At 40.5% G+C, this 23,651-nt stretch overlaps 3 protein-coding genes across 3 annotated transcripts; 2 read left to right on the top strand and 1 right to left on the bottom strand.

Annotated features, from left to right (window-relative positions):
• Nucleotides 1-9,241: 9,241 nt before the first annotated feature.
• LOC122274129 (LRR receptor-like serine/threonine-protein kinase ER2) lies at nt 9,242-10,570 on the top strand. The gene has a single exon (XM_043083424.1). It carries the CDS (start codon nt 9,242-9,244, stop codon nt 10,568-10,570), a length of 1,329 nt encoding a protein of 442 aa, XP_042939358.1.
• Nucleotides 10,571-10,624: 54 nt separating this feature from the next.
• Nucleotides 10,625-12,780, top strand: LOC122274823 (probable LRR receptor-like serine/threonine-protein kinase At3g47570). Its single transcript, XM_043084126.1, has 3 exons — nt 10,625-11,089; nt 11,387-11,422; nt 12,538-12,780. Exons 1-3 carry the CDS (start codon nt 10,625-10,627, stop codon nt 12,778-12,780), a joined length of 744 nt encoding a protein of 247 aa, XP_042940060.1.
• A 1,616-nt stretch (nt 12,781-14,396) lies between these two features.
• Nucleotides 14,397-14,858, bottom strand: LOC122275684. The gene has a single exon (XM_043085206.1). It carries the CDS (start codon nt 14,856-14,858, stop codon nt 14,397-14,399), a length of 462 nt encoding a protein of 153 aa, XP_042941140.1.
• Between the last annotated feature and the right edge of the window lie 8,793 nt (nt 14,859-23,651).

Consider the following 23,651-nt stretch of genomic DNA (forward strand, 5'->3'; position numbering starts at 1 on the left):
GGAGGTGGTTTTCACGACGGGTCATGGTGGAGCACAGCAGGGTAGTGGCTAAATGTGAGTCTAGCTCACGGGTTGGGTTACCTCGAAGGGATAGGATGACGAGAGTGGGAAGGGGAAGGCCAGGGGTGGTTGAACAACCCTGGGAAGGCAACTGCGTGCGGCGGCAATAGGGAGGAAACTTCTCTAAGGTCACATGGAAGGGCTTTTGAGGCTGAGGAACTTGATGGAGTGGTAGTTGAGAGGTGAATGAGTGATTTTGAGGTGAAAACGAATGGGAAGGACTCTACAGAAACTCATGGAGGTGACTCATTGCTCAGTGCACAAACAAAGGAAATGGGAGGTGGTGACAGTAGGGGTGGCCAGGCCTCGAGCAACAAGTGAAGGAGGCCCAAAGGGGGGAGATGGCGGCAACACACACAGGGATGCAAATGGGAGAGAGAGAGAGTGTGAGAGAGAGAGATAGATGCTGGCGTCGAAATGGCACGATGGGACCATGGTAGGGACGCGGTTGAGGCTAGTAGGGATGACGATGGTGAAAGGGGCGATTGACTTGGTGGTTACGGGAAGAAGAAAAAGAAATGAAGGAGAAGGGCTAGGGGTATGGCAACCGTCTGCAAGGGAGAAAACGAAGGAAAATTTTCAGAGGGGAGAACACCCTTGCATGGCGCAATAAGGGAGGGGGAGAAAGAGATGGACTTTAGGTTAAAATCCTAGTCCAAAACATAGTGTTTTACCACTAGAAGGGGCTGGGCTTGTTCCTGACGTGGGCTCCCCTTCACATGGGCTAGGCCTGAGTTCCTCACCCTCAACACCAAAAACAATCAACCCCACAACCACAATAAAAAAAGCCCACTAGATTAAAACACACAAAGTTGGGCCCTCACAGGTTTTTTAGCACAGTCAAGCATCTATATCAAACAAAAGCCAAGTCACACCTCACTGAGAGTCAATAGGTGGGCAATTCACTCAACCGGTTAGGGGGTATTTTCATTAGGGCCTAAAGCCCACACTGCAGGTCCCAGGTCCATTGTTGTACCCTGCCCAATAGGTCCCCAGGTAAGCGAGTCCAAGCCCGAGAAGGCCCCTAGTAGCTTGCGGTGGGCCCCAAACTCATGAGAGTTGGGTGTAATTATCAACATTGAGATGGGATGTTGTAGAATGGTGCAGGAAACCATGATCGGAGGAAAGGGAAGAAAGCACGCAAGGAGAGGAGACGAAACCAAGCAGCTTGGCCAGAGACCCACACCGCATTAAATGACTGACACCAAAAGGCCACGCCATATTAAATCTAGCATGGCGATGGAGACTTCGGGGAAGGCTTCTCTCTTCCCCAGAATGTAGGGCATGGCTCTCCTGACTAGAAGGGCTGAGTATAAAGAGGCGCCCGAAACTACGAGGTAGGGACTTCAATTTGATTCACATCTAATTCAATTCAATTCTACTGCTATCTTCTTTCCTGCAATCTCCAGAAGGCATTTCTGGTACGAAAAGGACTAACTTTGGCATCAGAGGTTTCCCGGGCCACCGCAGGGCCACCTCTATCTCATTACAGGACACGGATCAAGTGAAGGCTCAGACCATTGAGCAACCCGGCCCAGAGGCTTGTGAAAAGCGACGTTAACATTTGGCACCGTCTATGCGATTTGACTAATTTTATAGTCGAACCTGTCCTTCGTATGCCTACGAGGAGCCATTCACAGCTGGCACGAGATCAAGACGAGGCACTGGCGAACGACATGGAAATGAGGTTAGCTGCCATGGAGTAGCTCATCGGAAGGCTCACCAGTGAAGTGGATGTCTTTCGGGAGGAAACCAAATCCTCAAGGATAAATTTCATGAGTCGGCACACCATGGAGACACCAGTGCCAGTGCAAACTGGGAGTCGAGAAGGGAGAAAGAGGGCGACAATGCCCAAGAAGAAAAAAAGCGTATGCAGCAAGAGCTGTGTAACCTCCAGGGAAAGTATGATGAGGTAATGAGAAAAATGGGCAGCTCGTCTATAGTAGACTAGCTACTAGTTAGCATGGGCTTACCATATAGTGCCCGAGTGATGGCGGTCTCGTTACCACCAAAGTTCTGAATTCCGACCATGGAAGCATATGATGGAACCCGAGACCCAGTGGAGCATTTCGAGACCTTCAAGGCCCACATGACTTTGCATGGGTTTCTCAAGGAGGTTGCCTACAGAGCCTTCCCGCTGACTTTGAAGGGACCTGTGAGAACGTGGTTCAGCTCCTTAGTGCATAGATCCATTGCTTGTTCCTCACGCACTTCATGGCTAGCCAGAGACAAAGACGCCTGGCCACTTACCTCTTCATCGTCAAGCAAAAGGAGGACGAGAGCCTGAAAACTTATCTGGCCAGGTTCAATAAGGAGTGGATAAGGGTGGAAGAAAAGGACGAGAAGATCACTCTGGCGGCATTGCTCAGAGGAGTCTGGCCCCAGTTGATGTTCACGACAAAGCTGGCAAAGAAGACCCCGACTACTCTCTGAGAATTCTTGGATCAAGCTAACAACTTCATCCACATAGACGACACCCTCCACACTTTGTCTGAGCCCTAATAAAGAGAGGTGGAGAAAGCACACAAGAAGCAGAAGGCTTCGACCAAAGGTCCTACCTGGGCAAAAACAGAGTGTAAACAACGGGAACCAAGAAAGGAAGAACTCATTGTTAGAGATACATAGCACAGGCTTGATCGTTCGGAGTTCACAGTCGTGAAATAGGAGAAGCGGCCCACCTCGGAGGAACGTCACTTTTGCACCCACCATCGGACAACTTCCCACAGCACCAGGGAATGCCGGTCACCTTGGATAGGCTACCCTTTGCCGAGTTATCCGCCTTTCCAGCGGAGGAAGCAGCCATGAAAGGAACCCTTCAGGGAGAGGAGCCCCTCCCAGGAGTACTGACAGAGGAGGTGGGATAGCTCGAGATGGAGAGACGTCGAGCACGAGCCGCTGCGTCTGCCCCCTCAATAGGTATACTAGGCAGTTTGCCCTACGAGGGAGATTCGCACTATCGAGGGAGGCTTTGTCAGCGGAGGGGCAACTTTGGCTGGGAGAAAAGCCCAAGCCAGAGAAGCTAGATATTGGGAAGTCTATTTAGCCTCCCACCAGCCCACGAAGTACCTCCGAACCGAACCCGTCCTTGTGATCTCCTATGGTGAAGCCAATGAGGAGGGGGTGTTTTATCTGTACGATGACGCATTGGTAATTACCATGCAGATCGCCAACTTCACAACAAGAAGAATCCTGGTTGACAATGGCAGTTCGTCCTCATGGGGATAAATACGACTCGGCTCCAACCAGCCCCAATGCTGCTCAAATGCTTCTTAGGAGAAACGGTCCAGCCGGCGGGAACAATCACCCTGTCAGTATTTATGGGTAACCCGCCCTACGCCACCTTAGTTATGGTCAACTTTCTGGTAGTGAAGGCTCCATCCTCCTACAACACCATCATTGGCTGCCTGACACTCAACCAGCTGTGTGCCATCACCTCTACCTACCACCTGAAGATCAAGCTCCCCACAGTTCATGGAATCGGGGAAATCTGAGGAGAGCAGGCCTCAGCACGGTAATGCTACGTGCAGGAGCTAAAGCCCACCAGGGGGAGAGACACCCACAACACGGGCATGCACCGACCATGAAGTCGTGATAGGCTCCCATCAGGATGCGAGCTATCCCGACTAGGAGGGAGGAGGAGGGGCACATGCTGAGAAGAAAGAACAACAGGGACCCTTCCTGTTCTCTCAGGTTTTTATTTTTTTTTCTTTTGTAAATATGAACTTCCTATAAATTAATGAAAATGCAGGGTCAATTTCAGGAAACTTACAGAACCAGCCTCCAACTACAAACTACTACGATTCTTCGTCAGCAGACGAACCTCCCTCGAGGAACAACCTTGCGCGGGAAAGCTCCCGTAAGGGAATACTCTCCTGAGGAAATGAACGAAGGCTCCACTGAGGGAGTGAAGAACCTCCCCCGAGGAGATGCCCTCATGCGAGAAAACTCCTATGACGGAATGCTTTCTTGAGGGAATGAACAAAGCCTCCTTTGAGGGAGTGACGAACCTTCCCTGAGGTGACACTCTTAGGGCAGGAAAGCTCCCATAAGGGAATGCTCCCTGGAGGGAATAAGGAACCTCCTCCGAGGCTAATGCTCCTCGCGCGGGAAAGCTCCCTTGAGGGAATGAACAAAGGCTCCATTGAGGGAAGGAATGAACCTCCCCCGAGAAAATGATCGTTGTGTAGGAATGCTCCTCGCAAGGGATTGCATGTCGAGTGGGAAAGCTCCTATAATGTAAAGCTCCCTTGAGAGAACGACGATCCTCCCCTGTGGGGGGTGCTCTCGGGTGTATAAAAGCTCCCATGAGGGAAAGCTCCCGTAAGGAAATGAACGAAGGCTCCCTTGAGGGAATGACAGATCTTCCTCGAGGAACCACCTTGTGCGGGAAAACTCCCATAAGGGAATGAACGAAGGTTCCCATGAGGGAATGGACGAACCTCCCTTGAGGAACCAGCTCGCATGGGAAAGCTCCCATGAGAGAATGCTCCCCTGAGGGAATGACGAACCTCTCCCGAGGAATCACCTCGTGCGGGAATGCTCCCCTGAGGGAAGGAACAAAAGTTCCCCGGTGTGGGAAAGCTCCCCTAAGGGAATCATGAACCTCCCTCGAGGAACTACTTCAGAATTGCCTCGCACGGGAAAGCTCCCATTAGGAAATGACGAACCTCCCCTGAGGGAAACGCTTCTCGCATGGGAAAGCTTCCGTGAGGGAATGCTCCCCTGAGGGAATGAACGAAGGCTCCCTTGAGGGAAGGAATGAACCTTCCTTGAGAAAATGCTCCTTGCGTTGGAATGCTCCTCACGGGGGAATGCATCTCACATGGGAAAGCTCCCGGGTGCAGGAAAACTCCTATAAAGGAAAGCTCCCCTGAGAAGATGGAGATCCTCTCCCATGGGGAAAGCTCCCAGGCTCGTGAAAAGCTCCTATAAGGGAATGAATGAAGACTTCCCTGAGGGAACGATGAACCTCCCCCGAGTAGATCACCTCAAGCGGGAAAGCTCCCGTAAGGGAATGAACAAAGACTCCCCGGCATGGAAAAGCTCCCCGAGGGAGTGAACGAGCCTCTCCCTTAGAGGAATGTGGACAGCCCAAGACCGGCTCAAGCCCGCAAAGGCCTTGGAGTCTCACAACACCAAATCAATGAGGCAAAACCGTAAAACATCAAATAAAGTATATATACATTTGTGTTTTGGTTTTGCAGTGAACTCGACCCAAAGGCTTACGAAACATGCTGTTAACACAACCTATCAAATAAACGTTCATACAAACAAATTCAAAGTCGAGTCTCTTGACTCCTAGCAAATAACGACGATGATAGTCCCTTGACTACTCCGAATTGTCACTAGTGGCTCCAAACCACATCGATTTAGCCCCAAATTGTCATCGTGGGCCAAGGATGATTCTTACTCCTATTTTTGACCTGTTGTGCAATTTTTGACATTAAAAAACATGATATGAATACCATTCACTTACACGATAAATCTAACGCAGGATAGAAAAAGGATGATTATCCTAACGGCTAGTTAATCAACGAAACCTAGGTATTGAGATTGAAAAAAGATGCAAAACACTGAAACAAAGAAAAACTTTGAAATATTTTCACTAATGATAAAATCCAAAATTATTTCATGAAGCCGTCTAGCCAGGTTAAAAAGCTACAAAATTTGAAATTATGAAGATTTTTTCAAAAAAGAAAAATCCTTATTATTGCTTGAAAATTAACTACGTAAGTAAACAAGAATCCTGTAAAAACTTTGGGCAAAATCTAAATCATAATCACTTCCAAACCTTGAAATGAAATATATCCTCAGAAGGTAAAAGTGAAGGGAAATAGAATATTTGGGAAAACAATAACTGATATTGCCCCAATCCAAGGAGATTAAGCTTTTCTTGTCATATTTACGTAGATTCACCTTCTTAAGGTAGTTCAGTGCAATCAACATGAAATCTTAACCTTAATACCCCGTATCAGTTTGGATATATGTGCATCAAAATTTTACTTCATGTGTTTATCTCTCTTCAAGCTCTAAAGTTAAAATAGAAATTTTGAAATACCGTAATTCATGATGAAACAATCAAATTTTATCAAATATTTATCTCTTTCCAAACTTTATGTGTTTCTCTCTCTCTCTTAGCACTAAATTTTACTCTGTTTTCTTTTCTGTAAGTTCTTTTTTTTTTGAAATACTGATCTCATTAACCAAGATATTACAATCAGACACTACACTTTACAACCCAACAAGCATAGTGATGAGAAAACTACAACAGTTCTGAAGCCACAATGGACTTAATACATTGAGGACACACTTCAATATCATAGATATCCTCGGACTCCACCAAAGCCGACTTTGCTAGCTGGTGGGCAGCCTTGTTTGCTTCCCTTTTGACATGAGACGCTGTCCACCTGATGCTTGAGTTTAGTATTTTCCTAGCATCCTCAACCAGGCAACCCCCCATGCTCCAGTCCACTTCCTTGCTAAGTAACAGATTCACCACATGCTTAGAATCACCCTCAAGACAGACCTGCTGCAGACCAAGTTCCTTGCAAAAAACTGCAGCCACAAGTAGACCATAAGCTTCAGCATCCGATGAACAGCCTTTGAGAGACCTTTGAGCACGGAGAGTACCTATAACCAAACCTTGGGAGTCTCTGACCACAGCACCTATGCCAATACGCCCCTCCCTGTCTCTAACTGCAGCATCCCAATTAAGTTTAAACCAGTTACTTTCAGGTTTCTTCCACCTCTGGATGACTACTGGAACACTTTCACTGGTTTCACCTGAGGGTGTGACAGATTCTTCATAAGCTCTAGCCTCTTCTACTGCCTTCTGAAACACACTTGTGGGATGCAAGAAGTTCTTTCCATGGAGGACATCGTTCCTCCTGGACCAGACACCCTTCAAAACTGCAGCACATTGTAAGTTCTTGTCAAATAGTATAACGACGTCTGATGCACGTTCTATAGAGATCAACCAAACGCTTCTACAAGTAAATGTGCTGAACAAGGTAACTCGAGTGGCTATATATTATGATAATTGCCACGTTTACACTTTCCCACTAACTTAATACATCAATAAGGCTCCAAGTTTCAGTCTCCTTTGCTTTCGAGTTTAGTTGCGTCAGTGGATTACAAGTCAGGTAGATCGAGAACTACTGATTATACTTTTATTAATAAAAAAAACTGGGACGTATGCGCATTAATTTAAATGTTTTTGAATACTCAAAAGCTTGTTGTAAGAAGTACTGCATGGATTAAACAAGATTAGAAATCAAGACTAGAGGGACGAAGCTTCCAAGAATTAAACCTTGTAAGGGGATTGTCGCAGTAATATATATATATATATATATTATTTGGAGTGACCACGCTTATTAATATGTACGAAAACTACAGATTTTCGGATCGATCGTATGTTCAGGAAACGTGAAACATGACGAATTGTCAACTTCTTTATATATATATATATATATATATAGCAATACATTATTAGGTTTTACATCAAATCATATCAATTTCTACATTTATTTTTATAAGATGGTTTTGTAAATATACATCACTTCTCTGATTAGAAAATTATAAAAAGAAAAAAAATATATATAACAAGATCACGAGATTTGTGCATGGAGAATAATTAACGTATTTGTACTTGGAGGATTTCTGACATAAAATAATTTGCTCATTTTTTGAAGTTTATTTATTTTATTTCGAGTCCCCCACAATATATATATATATATATTTATATCTGGATAAATTTAATTCTTTAACATTCTGTCGAGTTTTTACTAGTTTGGAAAATTTAGTTCTCATGCATTTTAAAAGAAAGGATTATTTTTGCAGGATAAAAAATCAAAGTCTAGATAAAAATTCTGCTTATCATATCTACACCACAAGCCTTTTTTTTTTTTCCTTTAATAAGTGTGTGGTGTAAAGATGATGAATAGAAAAACTCTAATAGCTGAACCCATATTGACTTAATGGTTGACTTCACTTCCCTTGTATTAGTAGCTTAACACCCCTTATTATCATCACTAGCTACCGTCATCATTTCACGCTTCTTCATAAACATTCTCTTAATTCTCTCTCCTGGATTCATGGTGCTCATAGGAAATCCATTCCCTCGATTGCTATTGGGTTTTTTGTTTGTGCAGTACTCATGCATCTTTCAATTGATCCAATCTTTTAGCAATTTTATTGGCCAATCTGCTCTTATTGCCTTTAAATCTCGAATCAGTTCTAGTCCAAATGAAACCCTCTTGGCTACTAACTGGTCCACTGCACCAAACTCAATCTGCAATTAGATTGGGGTCTCGTGCAGTCGACGTAGGCAAAGAGTCACTGCTTTGGACCTTTCACACATGGGTCTCCAAGGCACCATTTCTCCTCATATTGGTAACCTATCATTCCTAGTCAAACTTGATCTTTCCTTCAACAATTTCTATGGTTTTATTCCGCATGAGATCAGTCGTCTACATCGCTTGAGATTACTCTTGTTGGGATCCAACCAATTGGAAGGAAGCATCCCTCCTACTATTCAGAGTTGTCAAAAGCTTCATGTGGTAAGTTTTGATACAAACCATCTTATTGGTGCAATTCCATCGTCCCTCGGCAACATGTCAATGTTGGAATTTTTGAATTTGCAGTACAATAGTCTCAACTTCCTATAGCCATCTTTAACATATCTTCTCTAAACAGTTTTGCTGTTACATCTAATCACATATTGGGAGCTCTTCTGAATGATCTTTGTAGCCACTGTCCCAATCATAGAGGACTTTATCTCTCATATAACAAATTTGGCAGTCAGATCCATTCTCAATTTAATAATTGTCGGGAGCTTTTAGCTTTATCTTTGGCATACAATAAATTCGATGGGAGTATTTCAAAAGCTCTAATTGACAGTTTACAAAAGCTTGAAGCCCTATATCTTGGAAGTAATAGTTTCATTGGTATCATACCTTCTACCATATGTAATTTGTCGAGGTTGCAAGAATTTGAAATCATGGATAACCACATCTAAGGAAGCATTTTGACTGATTTGTGGCAACTTTTGAAGTTAATTGTTTTGTATTTGGGAGAGAATAACTTTGAAGGGGCAGTACCTCAAAAAGTCTTCAACCTTTTTACTTTACAACATATCGCCTTGGAGGAAAATTCCCTCTCTGGATATCTTCCATCACCAGATATGGGGCAATCTTGCCCTAATCTTGAAGAAATTTTACTTGGTAGCAACAAACTTAGTGGTCAAATCTCATCCGATCTATCAAATTGTTCCAAGCTCATCACATTAGACTTTACTCTAAATTTATTCTCCGGAACAATTCCCAAAAGCCTTGGAAACTTGAAGCACCTCCAACGACTTTTTTTGAGTGGAAATCAATTAATAGGCGGGGAGGCTAAAGATCATAAAGAGCTCAATTTCATTTCGTCTTTATCCAATTGTAGAGTTTTGAGATCTTTAGATGTAAACAACAATCCATTAGATATAACAATTCCAGATTCAATTCAAAACTTTTCGGCTTCCTTTCAAATCTTCATTGTGTCCAATTGCCAAATAAAGGGTCATATCCCTATGGAAATGGGTTCTTTGAAAGGCTTGATCTGGCTTGATTTGGGAGTGAACAATCTGGCAGGTAGTATCCCTTTCACATTCAGAGGTTTAGAAACATTACAAAGATTGCATCTTGATAGTAACAAGCTTGAAGGCTTGATTCTAGAAGAGATATGTGAATTAAGGAATCTAGGAGAGTTGCATCTCTCAAACAATAGAATCGCTAGATTCATCCCAAATTGCATTTCAAACCTCAGTCTACTAGTAGAACTATTATTGGGTTTGAATAGACTCGGATCATCAATACCATTAGATATATGGAGCCTTAAAAATCTATTGTTCTTGGATTTGTCATTGAATTCCCTTGGTGGACATTTTTCTTCAAACATGACAAAATTGGTCACTCTCGAATATATGGATTTATCAAGAAATCAAATTACTGGAGAAATTCCAAGCATCATTGGAGCATTTGAAAGCCTCAGGTATCTTGACCTTTCAAACAACTCCCTTCAAGGAGGCATTCCCCAATCTTTTGGGAATTTAAAAGGGTTGGATGTCTTAAATCTTTCTTACAATAAGCTTTCTGGTGCAATTCATAAGTCCCTTGAGGCACTTCCATTTCTCAAATATTTGAATTTATCTTTCAATATGCTAGTAGGAGGGATTCCATCAAGTGGTCCTTTTGTGAACTTCACGGCAAAATCATTTTTAAGAAATAAAGCACTTTGTGGGAATCCAATTTTTGGAGTTCCACATTGTCCAATGATTCCTACCTACCAACAATCCAAGATGAAAAATATTTTCCTCAAGCGTATTCTTCCTGTGATTGCATCAATTACAACCTTCATGATGTTGATTTATTTGCTAAGAAGTCTTCAAAAAAGTAACATGCAGATACCAAGTTCACCTAATGTGTTGCCTGAATTGGAACAGAGAATGATATCATATCAAGAACTTTGCTGAGGGACAAACAACTTTTGTGAAAGAAACCTGCTTGGAGCTGGTGGTTTTGGTTATATGTACAAAGGAATACTTTCTGACAGGACAATTGTTGCAGTAAAAGTTCCACGTTTGCAATTGTCGGATGCTCTCCAAAGTTTTGATGTAGAATGCAAGGTGTTACGGACAATTCGACATAGAAATCTTGTTAAGGTCATAACTACATGCACTAATCCGGAGTTTAGAGCGTTGGTGTTGGAATACATGTCGAAGGGCAACCTTGAAAGATGGTTATATTCTCATAACTACTGCTTGGATCTTCTACGAAGAATAAATATTGTGGTTGATGTTGCATCAGCCTTAGATTATCTCCACCACGGCCAATCAGAATCTATATTGCATTGTGATTTGAAGCCTACAAATATCCTTTTGGATGAGGACATGGTTACACATGTGGGCGATTTTGGCATTGCAAAGATTTTAGTCAAAAACAAGATGCAACACACACTAAAACTCTTGGTACCGTTGGCTACATCGCACCATGTATGTACATGCATTAATTTATCGGCCTGCTTGTTTAATTATCAAAAGGATAAATAATAGCATGCTAATCTTACAAGTTTTTGGTAACAATATGCATGGCAATTTACCACAACTTAGTTAGTCTTATAGTCCATAAACTCATCTGAATTGAACTAACAAATTCATATGACATGAATCCCAAACAAATCTAACAAGGTGAATATATGTTTTCATAAAGTAGTTTTGATCTACTGGAACTTCAACAGCACGATCAAGGAACTCACTGGCACACTAATTATGAACTCACTGATTCTTTAGGAATTACAAGACGATCAAAAGATTAAGAAGGTGATGGTAAGTGTATAAAAAGAGAAAACGACTTAGCTTTAAATACTTGACATGTCACAAAGTGTTCTCTCATAAGAAAAATATCATTTTTGAAAAAACAAATGCTTAAGACCCTAAAAAAATCGGGGAGGGCGAGTAAATTTTGGATGCATAATTAACCTCGTTTAAATTAAATTTAGAAAATTTTGACTGGGTCGACGTCCCATTGTTCTAGCGATCGAGTAAGTTCACTTGACCACGTGACCAGTGCATGTGTAGTGATAAGCAAAATGTAGTCGTCCTTGCATGGCCGAACCTCTGATCATGACATGTTTGGCAAGATTTCTGTGCAAGTTGCGGAGGGTTTGAAACTTTACAATGACTTGAAATTCTTATTCAATTTGAAAACAAACTCTTTTCAAAGCAATTATAAATCTATTCAATTAGGTACTGTTATTAAAATATGCCATATATGGCGTGATAGATGTCTGTAATACTTGTTATTGATGAATGAAGTTGTTGTTTCTAAATAAAATAAAATAAAATAAATAAAAAAAAAAAAAGGAAGAAGTTGTGTTAGCTAGACTAATACGAATGAATTACATGTATCATATAGGAATTAGCTTCAATTTTAGGCTTGTAACTGCAATCACAATTCGTCTCTTAGATAAAATATTAAAAAAGATAGGCAGGGTACAAAAAGAAGGGAAAGGGAGTTGACAAATACTACAAAATACTATCTATAGCAGAAGGGGGAAGGAAAAAAAAAATCAGAGAAATGAAGTCAACAAAATGGTCCAATCTCGTTATTTCATGAGCCAGGATAATGGGCCACCAAGAGGACTATTTTCAATTCCAGTTCTTGTTTGGTTTACCTTCAGTAAGATATATACGTATTTATTTATACGTAGTTTTTTTATGGCACGTGTGAAGTGTTACTTAATTACGTCATTTTAATAAGACACAAGTTGCTAACTTAATGCCTTCTTGCCAATTGCATGTGAGTATTTTTAGAATTTGGATTCAAAGGAATGGTATCCATCAAATCCGATGTCTATAACTTTGGTATAGTATTGTTGGAGATGATCACGAGAAAGAAACCCACTGACGGCATGTTTGCTGGAGGCTTTACTTTGAGGCAGTTGGTAAATGCATCCATTCCAGATAGAATGATGGAAGTTATGGATGAAGGTTTACTAAGAATAGAAGATGGAAGAGACACCATTGCCTTGCAAAGTGTTCTTTCATCAATCTTGGACTTGGACTTGGGCTTGAGGTGTTCTGAAGAATTACCAGATACAAGAATGGACATCAAAGACGTGGTTGTCAAGCTTAATAAAATCAAGTCGACTTTTTTTGTGAATAGGAACAGGGTTAATTACTAGACATTCTTGACCTTAATTTGTTTCACATGTTTATGTTTTTTAATCTCATGAAGTAATTATGAGTGGTATGTATGTAACATGTTTGTATCAATATTTATACTTAAAGGAATGGCTTGAGAGTACTGATCTTCTTCCATCTCGGTACACTTTTCATTGAGCACATTTCCTTCACCATCCCACGTAAATCCCAGAAGGTGCGCAACCAACATATTTTTGTTTAAATTATGTTTCTGTTTCTCTTAATCACCAAAACAACCAAGAAGAGAAGTATATTTAAGACAAAAAAAGGCAACTTTTTTACATTGAAAATACAAAGTTGCTTTTGAAACTTCTTTAACCAGGAGAATCGTCCTCACTTAGGTTGAAACGTGAAAATGGTAATCTTTACGCCACCTTCTACTTCTTGTTGAATTCTAAAATTCCCAGAGAACCAAACAAAGAAACGAAATTGAATTCGAAAAGAGTTTCAGAGAAGACAGCAGAGCAAGGGAATCCAAAATATTGAATGAGAATGACTATTGATCAATTTCTAATTTCCAAGTAACAAAGCGAAAGAAAGAGAGATAGTTGGACACCGACTTGAGAAGAATGAAAAAATAGTTCTTTTATTCAAAGTCCATCAAAGTATATACTTTTATTGGGAGATTTTTAGGGGTTGTGTTGTTACAAGCACAATTTGCAAAGAAAAAAAATAGAACAATTATCTGTTCTAGATCCTTTTTGGGTAAGAAGATATCTCAACATATAACATATACGATTTGTGTGTATAATATATATCGATCATTTATATTATATTAACTTGAATATTGTCCAACCTGTGTCTATTACCTGTCACTACACAGTCCCATATTATTGTTGCAATATTTTGTAAATTTTGGGAAGTTTTGCATTCTATTGTATATTTCTTTCCCTTTCGACTGGAATTATTTAATTTTTTATTAGAATAATATATGGGTACTAACTGATGTGGGCGGTGACATCGTAGATCAGGTTGAATGAGCAGTCAAGAATTTGAAATTAAGCTAGCATGACAAAGTCGTTGCTATGCTTCCATTTGCTGTAAGAACTCCTCCATATTGCTAGCTTCTTCACGAGTAGTTGATCGATCTTAATCATGACAACTCCTCTTTATTTAATTTTTAATTCAACGATAATAAAAAAAATTAGACACTCTAGGTCCACCTTGTGTGAAGTTTCTCATCATTAATATTAATATACTCTCTTAAAAAATTTAATTGTTGTGCAATGAGCTCACTTTTTTCTTTTCTTTTTCTTTTTTTTTAAAAAAAAAAGAAGGGTTAGGGCCACATGTCCATTGACCCCTCCCCAATTTTATTAATATCCCTAGCTTATGACGGATGAATACCATGGTAACAAACATGACAATTAGGATTTACAATAAGAACCATCCCGAGTATCAGTTCTTAAAAAGCCCACCTATACATTAAACTAAACTAAACCACTGTGTAAGAAAAACATAAGCAAGAAATTAACACAAACGAACCAAACAAAAATAAAAACTACTTACCTCAAATTGTAGGCAGCCCCACTTTAACCAATCTGATGATGCCCAGCAAAAGTCTTGGTAAAGGATCATCCATTCCATAAGTACCCACCTAGCCAGCTTCACATCTTATCGCAAGGAGATCCGCTACTTGATTACCTTCACAAAATTGATGAACTACTTGATACGATAAGCCTTCAAGTTCTTGAAGTAACTCATCCCAAAAATTCCATAAATACCATAAGTTACAGCACCGAGCATTGAGCCAGTCCATTATCACCTTTGAGTCGCATTCTAAAATGACTCGGCGACCACCCAGTTGTTTGTGAAATTTCACCCCATGTAATAAAGCACACAACTTTGCCTCAGTATTGGTGCTGACGCCAAATTGTTCTGAAAAGGCACCAACAGGCACTCCTCGATGATCACACACAACTCCACCACCACCACCACAGGTACCCGGATTCCCCCTACAACTGCTATCAACATTAAGTTTCCACAACCCAGTAGGTAGTTGTTTCCATGCTACTAATTGGATTTGTTGGACAGCACGACGACGAAGAGGAATGTCCATATCTCATAAAATATGTTCATCAACAGGGGCCCTTCATTCACTATTGCTCCCAACCATGTTTAGATAGTTCTCCAAACTCCTACCACATTCTCTTGTTGCCTTTCCATCCTTGCTTTGCATCGTCTTCTCCACAGGCACCAAGTTAGAACCCTTGGTAGCTGACCGATGAGTAATCCTTTCTTTGTTGATTTCTTTGTACACGAAAACCATGCGGTCACTCGATTCCACCATCCCCGTATGCAAACATGAGACACCTGGGGCTATCACAACCATTCTCCACTCCTACCAAGCCACCTTGCTAGTTTCAAGAACATGATCCAAGGATTCAGAAGATGGCACATTGCAGGAATCACATTTCAATGCCAGTTGAACCCCACGGGATTGTATATGCTCATCAACTAAAAGAAAACAAAACAGCATCTTCCACATGCAAACCAATATTTTACCTAGGAGAAGTGGTTTCCAAGTCCAATCCATCCAAAGGCAACGCTCTCCCTTTACACGTATCAGCTTCCACGCGCTCGCTGAAGTAAACTGACCATCCGGATTCATTCTCCAAATCAAGATATCATTACTTGTTCTGCCAGCACAAATCTTCCTACCAGCCTCAATAGCCAATTCTTCCCCCACCAAATGCACAAGCAGCTCAAAATCCCATTGATTGCCTAACCATGCGTCTCACTGATCTTCAAGTTCGGTTATTCAATTGCGGGAACCAAATCACATAGTGGTCCATTTGTGATCCATCTATCAAACCAAAACACCGCTCGACCCTCCTTCACCTTTACTTTTGAGTACTCACACACCTCTAGGATAACAGCTACCACCGATCTCCATAATCTAGTACTATTGCACCTAGGAACCATCAAGGATAAATGACTACCCCTTCCATATTTGTTCAGCACAAAACGAGCCCACAAAGAATCCGTAGACAAGAGACACCATGCCAACTTCATATGCATTGCAAGCTGTATCTCCGAGAAGTTCCTCAACCCCAAACCCCTAACATTAGTTGGCTTACTAATCCAAAACCAAGCACACCATTTTGTCTTAGCTTTCCCACCATGTTCTCCCCAAAAGAAGGTCGATAAAATGGTATTGAGCTTGGAAAGCACTACCTTCGACACATCCATGACAAGAAGTAGATGAGAAGCCAAGCTACTGAGAACATGCTTTAACAATATAAGTCGACCCCCTTGGGATAATAATTTGGCCTTCCAACTTGCTACTTTGGCAACCAACAGCTCCAAGTGGCATGCTTTCAACCTTCCATCCACCAACGGGGCCCCCAAATATGTCACTGGAAAATGGCATTCCAAAAAATTGGTAATTCTCACTAACCCATGACATCTTGCTGCACTTATATAAGGAGTTGTGAAAAGAGCGGATTTAGCCTTACTAATCCATTGCCTAAACCACTTTTCATACATAGCAAGCATTTTTACAAGTCTTTGCATCGATCTCTTCAAACCATTCAGAAAAATCAGAATATCATCTGTGTATAACAGGTGCGAGATCAGCAGGGCCTCCCTTGAATGATAAAATTTTCCAATGCAACCATTTTCAAACTGCTGGAGAAGGAGATGAGATACAACCTCTTGCATCAAAATAAACAAATATGGTGAAAGGAGATCACCCTGCCGAAGTCCTCTACTTGGCTGGAAAAAGCCTTTATAGGAGCCATTCATCATCACCGAATACCAAGGAGAAGTCACACATACTTGAACCAGCTTACAAAAAATGGGTCAAAAACCAAATACAGTGAGAACTTGTAATAAAAAATCCCAATTCACCCTATCATAAGCTTTTGCCATGTCAATTTTGACCATGGCATTTCCTCCCCAGGTCTTCTTTTTTAGGTCGTGCACCATCGCTTGTGCAAGAGATATATTTTCAAAAATATTGCACCCTGGAATAAAAGCCCCTTGTTCGGGAGAAATTAGCCTTGTCAGAAGACTAGTTAAATGGGATACAATGATCTTCGAGAAAATCTTGTATGCAACCGAACAAAGGCTTATAGGCCAAAATTTCTCAAAAGTTTTCGGATCCGCCACCTTCGGAATCAAAACAATATAAGAAGAAGCATAAAAAAGCAGGAGCTTAGCTCCACTAAAGAACTCCCTTGCCACCTCCGAAATATTGTCTTTGATTGTAGACCAACAAGAAATATAGAAAGAGGAACCAAAGCCATCTGGGCCCGGACTACTTTGTTGCAATATCGAAAGCATTGCTTCATGAACTTTCTCCTTCGTGGGCAATCTACATAACTCAGCATTTTTAGCCATCGTCACTTCCGAATTCAACAGAGATGTTAAGTCAACCTGCTCCGTCTCCGTTTCTTCAAATAATAAGTTTCGAAATAACTCCACAACTACTGCGTGTATTGATTTTGGAGAGTTCAACAAGGTTCTGTCCTTAAGGCACATTTGCATAATGACCGAGCTCCTTCTTCTCTAATTAACTACCTCATGGAAAAATTTTGAATTCTTATCTCCTTCCTTTAACCACCTCTTCTTGGCTATTTGGGCAATTCTGGCTTCTTTTGTCTTTTCCCATACCACGAGCTCCAGTTTGGTAACAAGATAATCAGACTCAACGTCCTCAGAGTAATCCACTTGAAGTTGGGATTCCAAGCCTCACAGCCTATCTTCCAACTCTTTTATATTCTAATCAACCCACCCAAACACAGATTTATTCCATGCTCGAAGTGTAATCTTGGTACACTTCAGTTGGTGGCCAGTTTGATTAAACCCTAGCCATATGTAGGTCTATCTCAAACTTCCTTTACACAACTTTGAAAAGAATCATGCATACACCACATGCTTTGAAATCTGAAAGTAGATGGTTCATACCTGGGAGCATTATAAGATACACCACATTCCCTCGTTGATAGTTGCTCTCCTCAAAATTTCCACACTCCCTATGGAGTTGGAAACTTCATTTTGAGGTGGTATATCGACGTGACGGCCCTTAGCTGTTGAGTGTGGGCCTCTCGATGATGGTGTCGTAAGCTGAAGGAGTCTTCACCACTGGGAAGTCAACCATAACAAGGGCCATGTAGGGGCTACTTCCCATAAGGATGGACAGTGTGATGGTTTCGACCGGCTAGACAATGCTTCCAGAAAATATTTTTAAGGGCATGGGGGTTGGTAGTAGCTGGGAGGCCTCAATACCCATCTTAGCCAAAGCTCCCCAGAATGGGAACTCCGAGGAGCTTCCGTTATCGATGAGAATTTAGTGGGTGGTGAAGTTGGCAATTAACATTGTGACCACTAGGGCATTGTCGCGGGGGTACAGGACCCTTTCTTCATCAGCCTCCGTGAATGAGATTGCCAAAGAAAGGTCACCCCTTTGTTGTTTTGCGGGATGATACTTTGCCAAGTATACCTTGTAGTATCGGCCCGTCTGGCATGTGCTTTCTTGCTTCATGAGGTAACGCCCCTGCATGTGAACCCTCTAGCTACGGGTCGAATCTCCCCAAGAGAGGGGGTGGGGCTGCTACCTTGGTGGTGAATGGGGGGCTTGGGGTGGCCCTCTCATCGCCAATTGTCATTGAGGGCTGTTTGCCCATTTGTGCCGATCACCTCGATCCTCGTGGCTCTGTTGTTCTGCATATTCCTTCCTTCTAGAGAGAAGCAGTCCTTGGTATTGTGTGATGTGGATTGATGTTATGTGCAGTAGCGGTGCATTGTTCTCCAATCATCTTCCTTTTGTACGGTGAACGTGGGCTGGTGGTACCATGGTCCAGATCCCTTTGCCGAGGTTTCTTCTCGTCACTTCTCCTGGAAGGCTTTCTCCCCTTTTTCATAAGGCTTAGCCTTGGTTGGGGCCTTCTAGTTCCTCTTTGCGCACTCCACTTCTTTCCTCCACAGCTCCGTCAACGCACAGAGTGTCTTCTGCATTGATAAAGCTGTCAGTCTAGTCCATGAATTTCTGCAGTGTCGTAGGAATCCGTCTGGCTAGCTCGGTCATAAACTGGGAGCATGGCCAGATGCCTCCTAGAAGCACCGCCAAGGTTAGTTTCTCATCTTAGTCATTGGTGGTCATGCGCTCTTTGTTGAACTGGGCTAAGTAGGACTTTAGGCTTTCGTCCTCCATTTGTTTTATAGTGAGGAGGTATGTAGCCGGACACTGCCTCCTCTGATTTGACATGGACTGGGTTAGGAACAACCTGGCTAGCTCGCCAAAGCTATCCAACTATCCAGGTGTCAGTGACCCAAAGCATACATGTGCCAACCCGTTCATGGTCAACAAAAACGCCCTGCAAGCTATTTCTCTAGGGAAGCCATACAACGTCATGTGAGCCCTGAAGATTTCCAGGTGCTCAAGGGGGTCCTGTCCTCCATCATACATCTCCATAGCAGGGACTCTGAGTTTCTGTGGCAAAGGATCTGCCATTACTTCTTCAATATAGGGCAGAGCTGTGCTTGTGAGCAACTAGTCTACCATTGATGACGTACCCACTTTCCTCGCTATTTCCTTGTATTTCCCTTTGAGGCTGCGAAACTCATCCTACATGTTTTTCTGTTCCTCATCCTTGCTGAGTCCTGCATGTGATCCTTTGTTCTCAATGTCGCTGGATCCTGCCCCGCCGTCTTGCTCCCTTCGAGGTTTTTTAAGTTCCTCATTCTCTTTGAGAAGTGTCTCCACTTCTCCAGTTAACTTCATTACCCACTCCATGGTTTTCAACCTTGCTTCCATGGCGTCTCCCATATCTCTCTTGAGTTGTTCGGAATGGGTTGCCTTGGGCATGAAAAGAAAACGCAAGAACTATTACGATCCCACAGATGGTGCCACTGTTAGTATCATGTTTCGCACACCTCTGGGCCAAGCTCTGACGACTCAGGTCTTCAAAGATGGGCCCTGCACAAGGTAGAAAATACTGCAGTTTGAGAGAGTGGCCTTGGGGCCGAGTAACCTCTGTTGCCAAAGTTAGTAAATATTCTTGGAGTGTAGTAAATAAGTAAAAGAGTCTAGGGATTAGAGAGAGTATTCTCATACATGGGATATGCTATTTATACTATTAGTCTAAGGAGCAAACAATGCCTCCTTCCATGACGTATGTGTTCCCCGTACTGTTCATTGTGTTAGAGCTTTTAAGTGTGGCATGGCTATGCGACAGTGTCATTAATGTGACGTGGCTTTGCGACTATGGTCATTTAATGTGGCGTGTTGTCTAGGTGGTGGAGCCATTAATGCGACGTGGTTATCCGACTTCCTTCTCTTAGTCTATCTCCCTTCTGGTCTGTTTATCCCCTTTCTGTCAGTAGATCAATGGCTCTCTGTATATGGGCGGGTACTCGAGGACTGGACACTACTCGAGGGGACCTCAGATCGACAAGTCTCATCCTCTACAGCACCATCCCTCCTATAGGTCATGTACAGAGGAGCCTCCTGGTGGGCTGACTTAATAGCTTTCTTCTTTGGGCCGAGCTTAATTGGACCTCTTAGACTTCAAGGGAAAAATCCCCTTGCAATATGTATCGAGTGAGTTTTGCAGTATTTATTATGAGTTTTGCTACATATAAGCACAGTTACACATTAATCTGTATACCAATACTGATTTATTTATACTTAAAATTTAAATTAATACTATTTTCAATAAAATCTACTTTTTGACCAATCACATCACATTGGTGCACAGATTAGTGCACAATTATGCTTGCAATTATATTTTTCCATTTATTATTGTTAGTCATTTGAGTCTCTCGAGAATATTAAATAATCAATAAATATGGTGAACCTATTTTATATATGTATTGATGATCTTGTTATTTTATTCTAATCTTGTTGTGAAAATCACCAAAAATTCATTTAGATTCTAGCTAGCTCGCCCGAAGAACAATGTTAACGACATTTACGAAAATCTTAAATAGCTATAGTCATTAGGTGAAAACATAAACAATAGGCAACGCAGTAATTGCATACAGTGGATAATTACAAGTCAATCGAGAACTACTGATCATACTTTAGTTGATAAAAAACTGGGGCGCATTAATTTAAATGTTTTTGAATACTCAAAAGCTTGTTGGAAGAATCACAAGATTAGAAATCAAGACTAAGTAAGTTGACTATATATATATATATATAAAAGAAAATTACAGATTTTCGGGTCCACCAAATATTGCTCCTTGACTTCCAGTCTATTACAATGTATTATTTCCACACATATTCAAGTTCTGTAGATAGACTCAAGCCGTGATTTACGGATGCTGGTCTGAAGTACTGTATCTTGATTCTTTACAGCTTGCTCCTTTCACTCTGTGTCAATATTCTTTAATTTACAGCGTTGATCAGACTTTCAAATATACAACAGAATATCTCAAATTACATGCACTTCAAACCTCATCAGTCATGATCTAAACCAAATTCTAATCCCCTAATTTACTTTTTCGAGTGATTTTGCGTCTAACCAATTGGCGCACATAACACGATAATATTAATAGTCTTTGGCACCGTAGCCGTGGGGTCATTTGAATGACTTTCAACAAAATTTTGTGATATGAGTTCTTCTATTTTTCAATTTAACAATCTTACATTACACACTTGTTGAAGAAAAGCAAGTAGGTGATGTAGAGCTAGCTGCTGATTAAATATTTTCTTGTTCTAAGGAGGTATAAAATCCCCATCCCAAATTGCCCTTAAGCCTCAGTCAACTAATCTCTTATGAGGCTGCAAGTACGTCATACGGCTCCAAATTCTAATTAATGATCCCCTAATTTCTACACATTTTTAGCAGTGCTTAGCTTAGGTCGACTAACCGGACCCAGCGAGACAGCTTTTAGGATTGTCTGTCCTACTTACCATGCTTTCCATGCCTGATTGGTCGAGTGACTTGCGTCTGTTTTGGGCCATCTTGAACCACCAAAAATTTCATTGGTCTTAGCCGTAGCCCGTAGGTCATTTGAATGACTTTTAGCAAAATTTTAGGACCTTGTGATAAGGATATGAGTAAATAATATATGTATAACCTTCTTTGAGAATTGTTTATATAATTATATTTTAAAATGAAGATATTTATATAAATTGATATGGCTTTTATAAATTATTTTATAAAAATACTCTTAATTTAAAATATAATTATATAAAAAATTATAAAAAGAATTGTATTTTTATCATTTCCCCAATATTGAACTAGCCCCGTGTGGATAGATGTTTTTTGTAAAATATATCCACAATCGTTTTCTGTAATGATGATATATTATATCCCCAATCATTTATTATTATTTTTTTTTTAACAAACATGTTTTAAAATATGGACATTTATATAACTTAAGTGATGTTATTTTTGGAAAATTATAAATTGACGTGGCTAATTAAGTCGTAGCACATCAAATTGTAAATGTTTTTGAATACTCAAAAACTTGTTGGAAGAAGTGCATGGAATATTAAACAAGATTAGAAATCAAGAATAAGAAAGTTGACCATATACATGTATATAAGAAAATTACAGATTTTCGGGTCCACCAAATATTCGTCCATGACTTCCAGTCTATCTGATCATAATTAAAAGGGTAAATTACGATGTATTATTTCTACAAAGACTAAGAAAGTTGACCTATATTATATATATATATATATATATATATATATGAAAGTAGATAGACGTAAGCCGTGATTCACGCCTCACGGATGCTGGTCTGGAGGAAAGTGGATAGACGTGTCACGTAAGCCGTGTATCTTTACAGCTTGCTTCTTTGACTCTTGTGTCAATTTTCTTTAGAGCATTGATCAGACTCTCAAATATACAGCAGAATCTGATCTAAATCCATCTCTAATTCCCTGATTTGCTTTTTCAAATGACTTAGTATCTAACCAACTGCCGTGCATAATACGATCATATTTGAATGACTTTCAACAAAATTTTGTGATAAGATCAGTTATTCTATTCTTCGATATAGCAATTTTACACCACACATCTGTTGAGGAAAAGCAAGTACGTGATGTAATCAGCTTGCTGAATAAATGTTTTTCTCGTGATAAGGACGTATGAATAAATAGCCCCATGTGGATCCATACTTGTGCGTGTGAAAAGTTAAACAGATTACGGCCGGAGTGCGGGCCGTGGAAGGTGACCGACCTAAGAAGCTGTCACCTTCAACCATTAATTCATCCCTGGCTAAATAGAAAAAGCAATGACACACAACTTATAATATTTTTAAAAGGAGTATATTTATGTTATAAAAATATTTTTTATTAAATATAATTATATTAAAAGTTGTTGAAATAAAAATACTCAGGACTAGCAGATTTTAAAACAACCTTACATGCTTCTTATCTCCATCCATTCGATCTACGTTGATATAACGTTAACTATCACTGTTGACTTCATGATTGTTAAAGATAAAATTAATTATTTTAATTATATTTTATTACTTCTCAGATTAGACTACTATAAATAAATAAGTCATTAATATATGAAATATTTAGTTAAATTGAATAACGGGTAGAACCAAGATTCAAACTTTGTACTTTTACTTGGTTACTGTGTTAAATCACCACTTCATCGATCTAATTAATTACTTAAATTATACCTTAACAATCACCAAATTAAAGGGTCTAATATAATATATATACACACACACAAGGGTCATACGGCTCCAAAATTATTTTTATAGTAATATTGACATTTTATATCGACTCACATTAATTTCTAAGTTTATTCATAAAAAATCATTTTATAAATATATCACTTCTCTAATTAGAAATGAAAAAATGAAAATAATTTTAACAAGTTGGTTTTTCAATGTAACGAGATTTGTGCATTAAGAAAGGAGAATTGAGTATTTCTGA

The sequence above is a fragment of the Carya illinoinensis genome, chromosome 1, assembly GCF_018687715.1.
Source record: "Carya illinoinensis cultivar Pawnee chromosome 1, C.illinoinensisPawnee_v1, whole genome shotgun sequence".
In the NCBI taxonomy this organism is placed as follows: Eukaryota; Viridiplantae; Streptophyta; class Magnoliopsida; order Fagales; family Juglandaceae; genus Carya; species Carya illinoinensis.

Bases quoted from the DNA above. Each gene is read 5' to 3' on its own strand.
- LOC122274129 (XM_043083424.1), top strand. From the start codon at position 9,242: ATGGGGCAATCTTGCCCTAATCTTGAAGAAATTTTACTTGGTAGCAAC.
- LOC122274823 (XM_043084126.1), top strand. From the start codon at position 10,625: ATGTACAAAGGAATACTTTCTGACAGGACAATTGTTGCAGTAAAAGTT. The intron at 11,090-11,386 runs GTATGTACATGC...CTGATTCTTTAG, and splicing joins CGTTGGCTACATCGCACCAT to GAATTACAAGACGATCAAAA. The intron at 11,423-12,537 runs GTAAGTGTATAA...ACTTTGAGGCAG, and splicing joins AAAAGATTAAGAAGGTGATG to TTGGTAAATGCATCCATTCC.
- LOC122275684 (XM_043085206.1), bottom strand. From the start codon at position 14,858: ATGGACATTCCTCTTCGTCGTCGTGCTGTCCAACAAATCCAATTAGTA.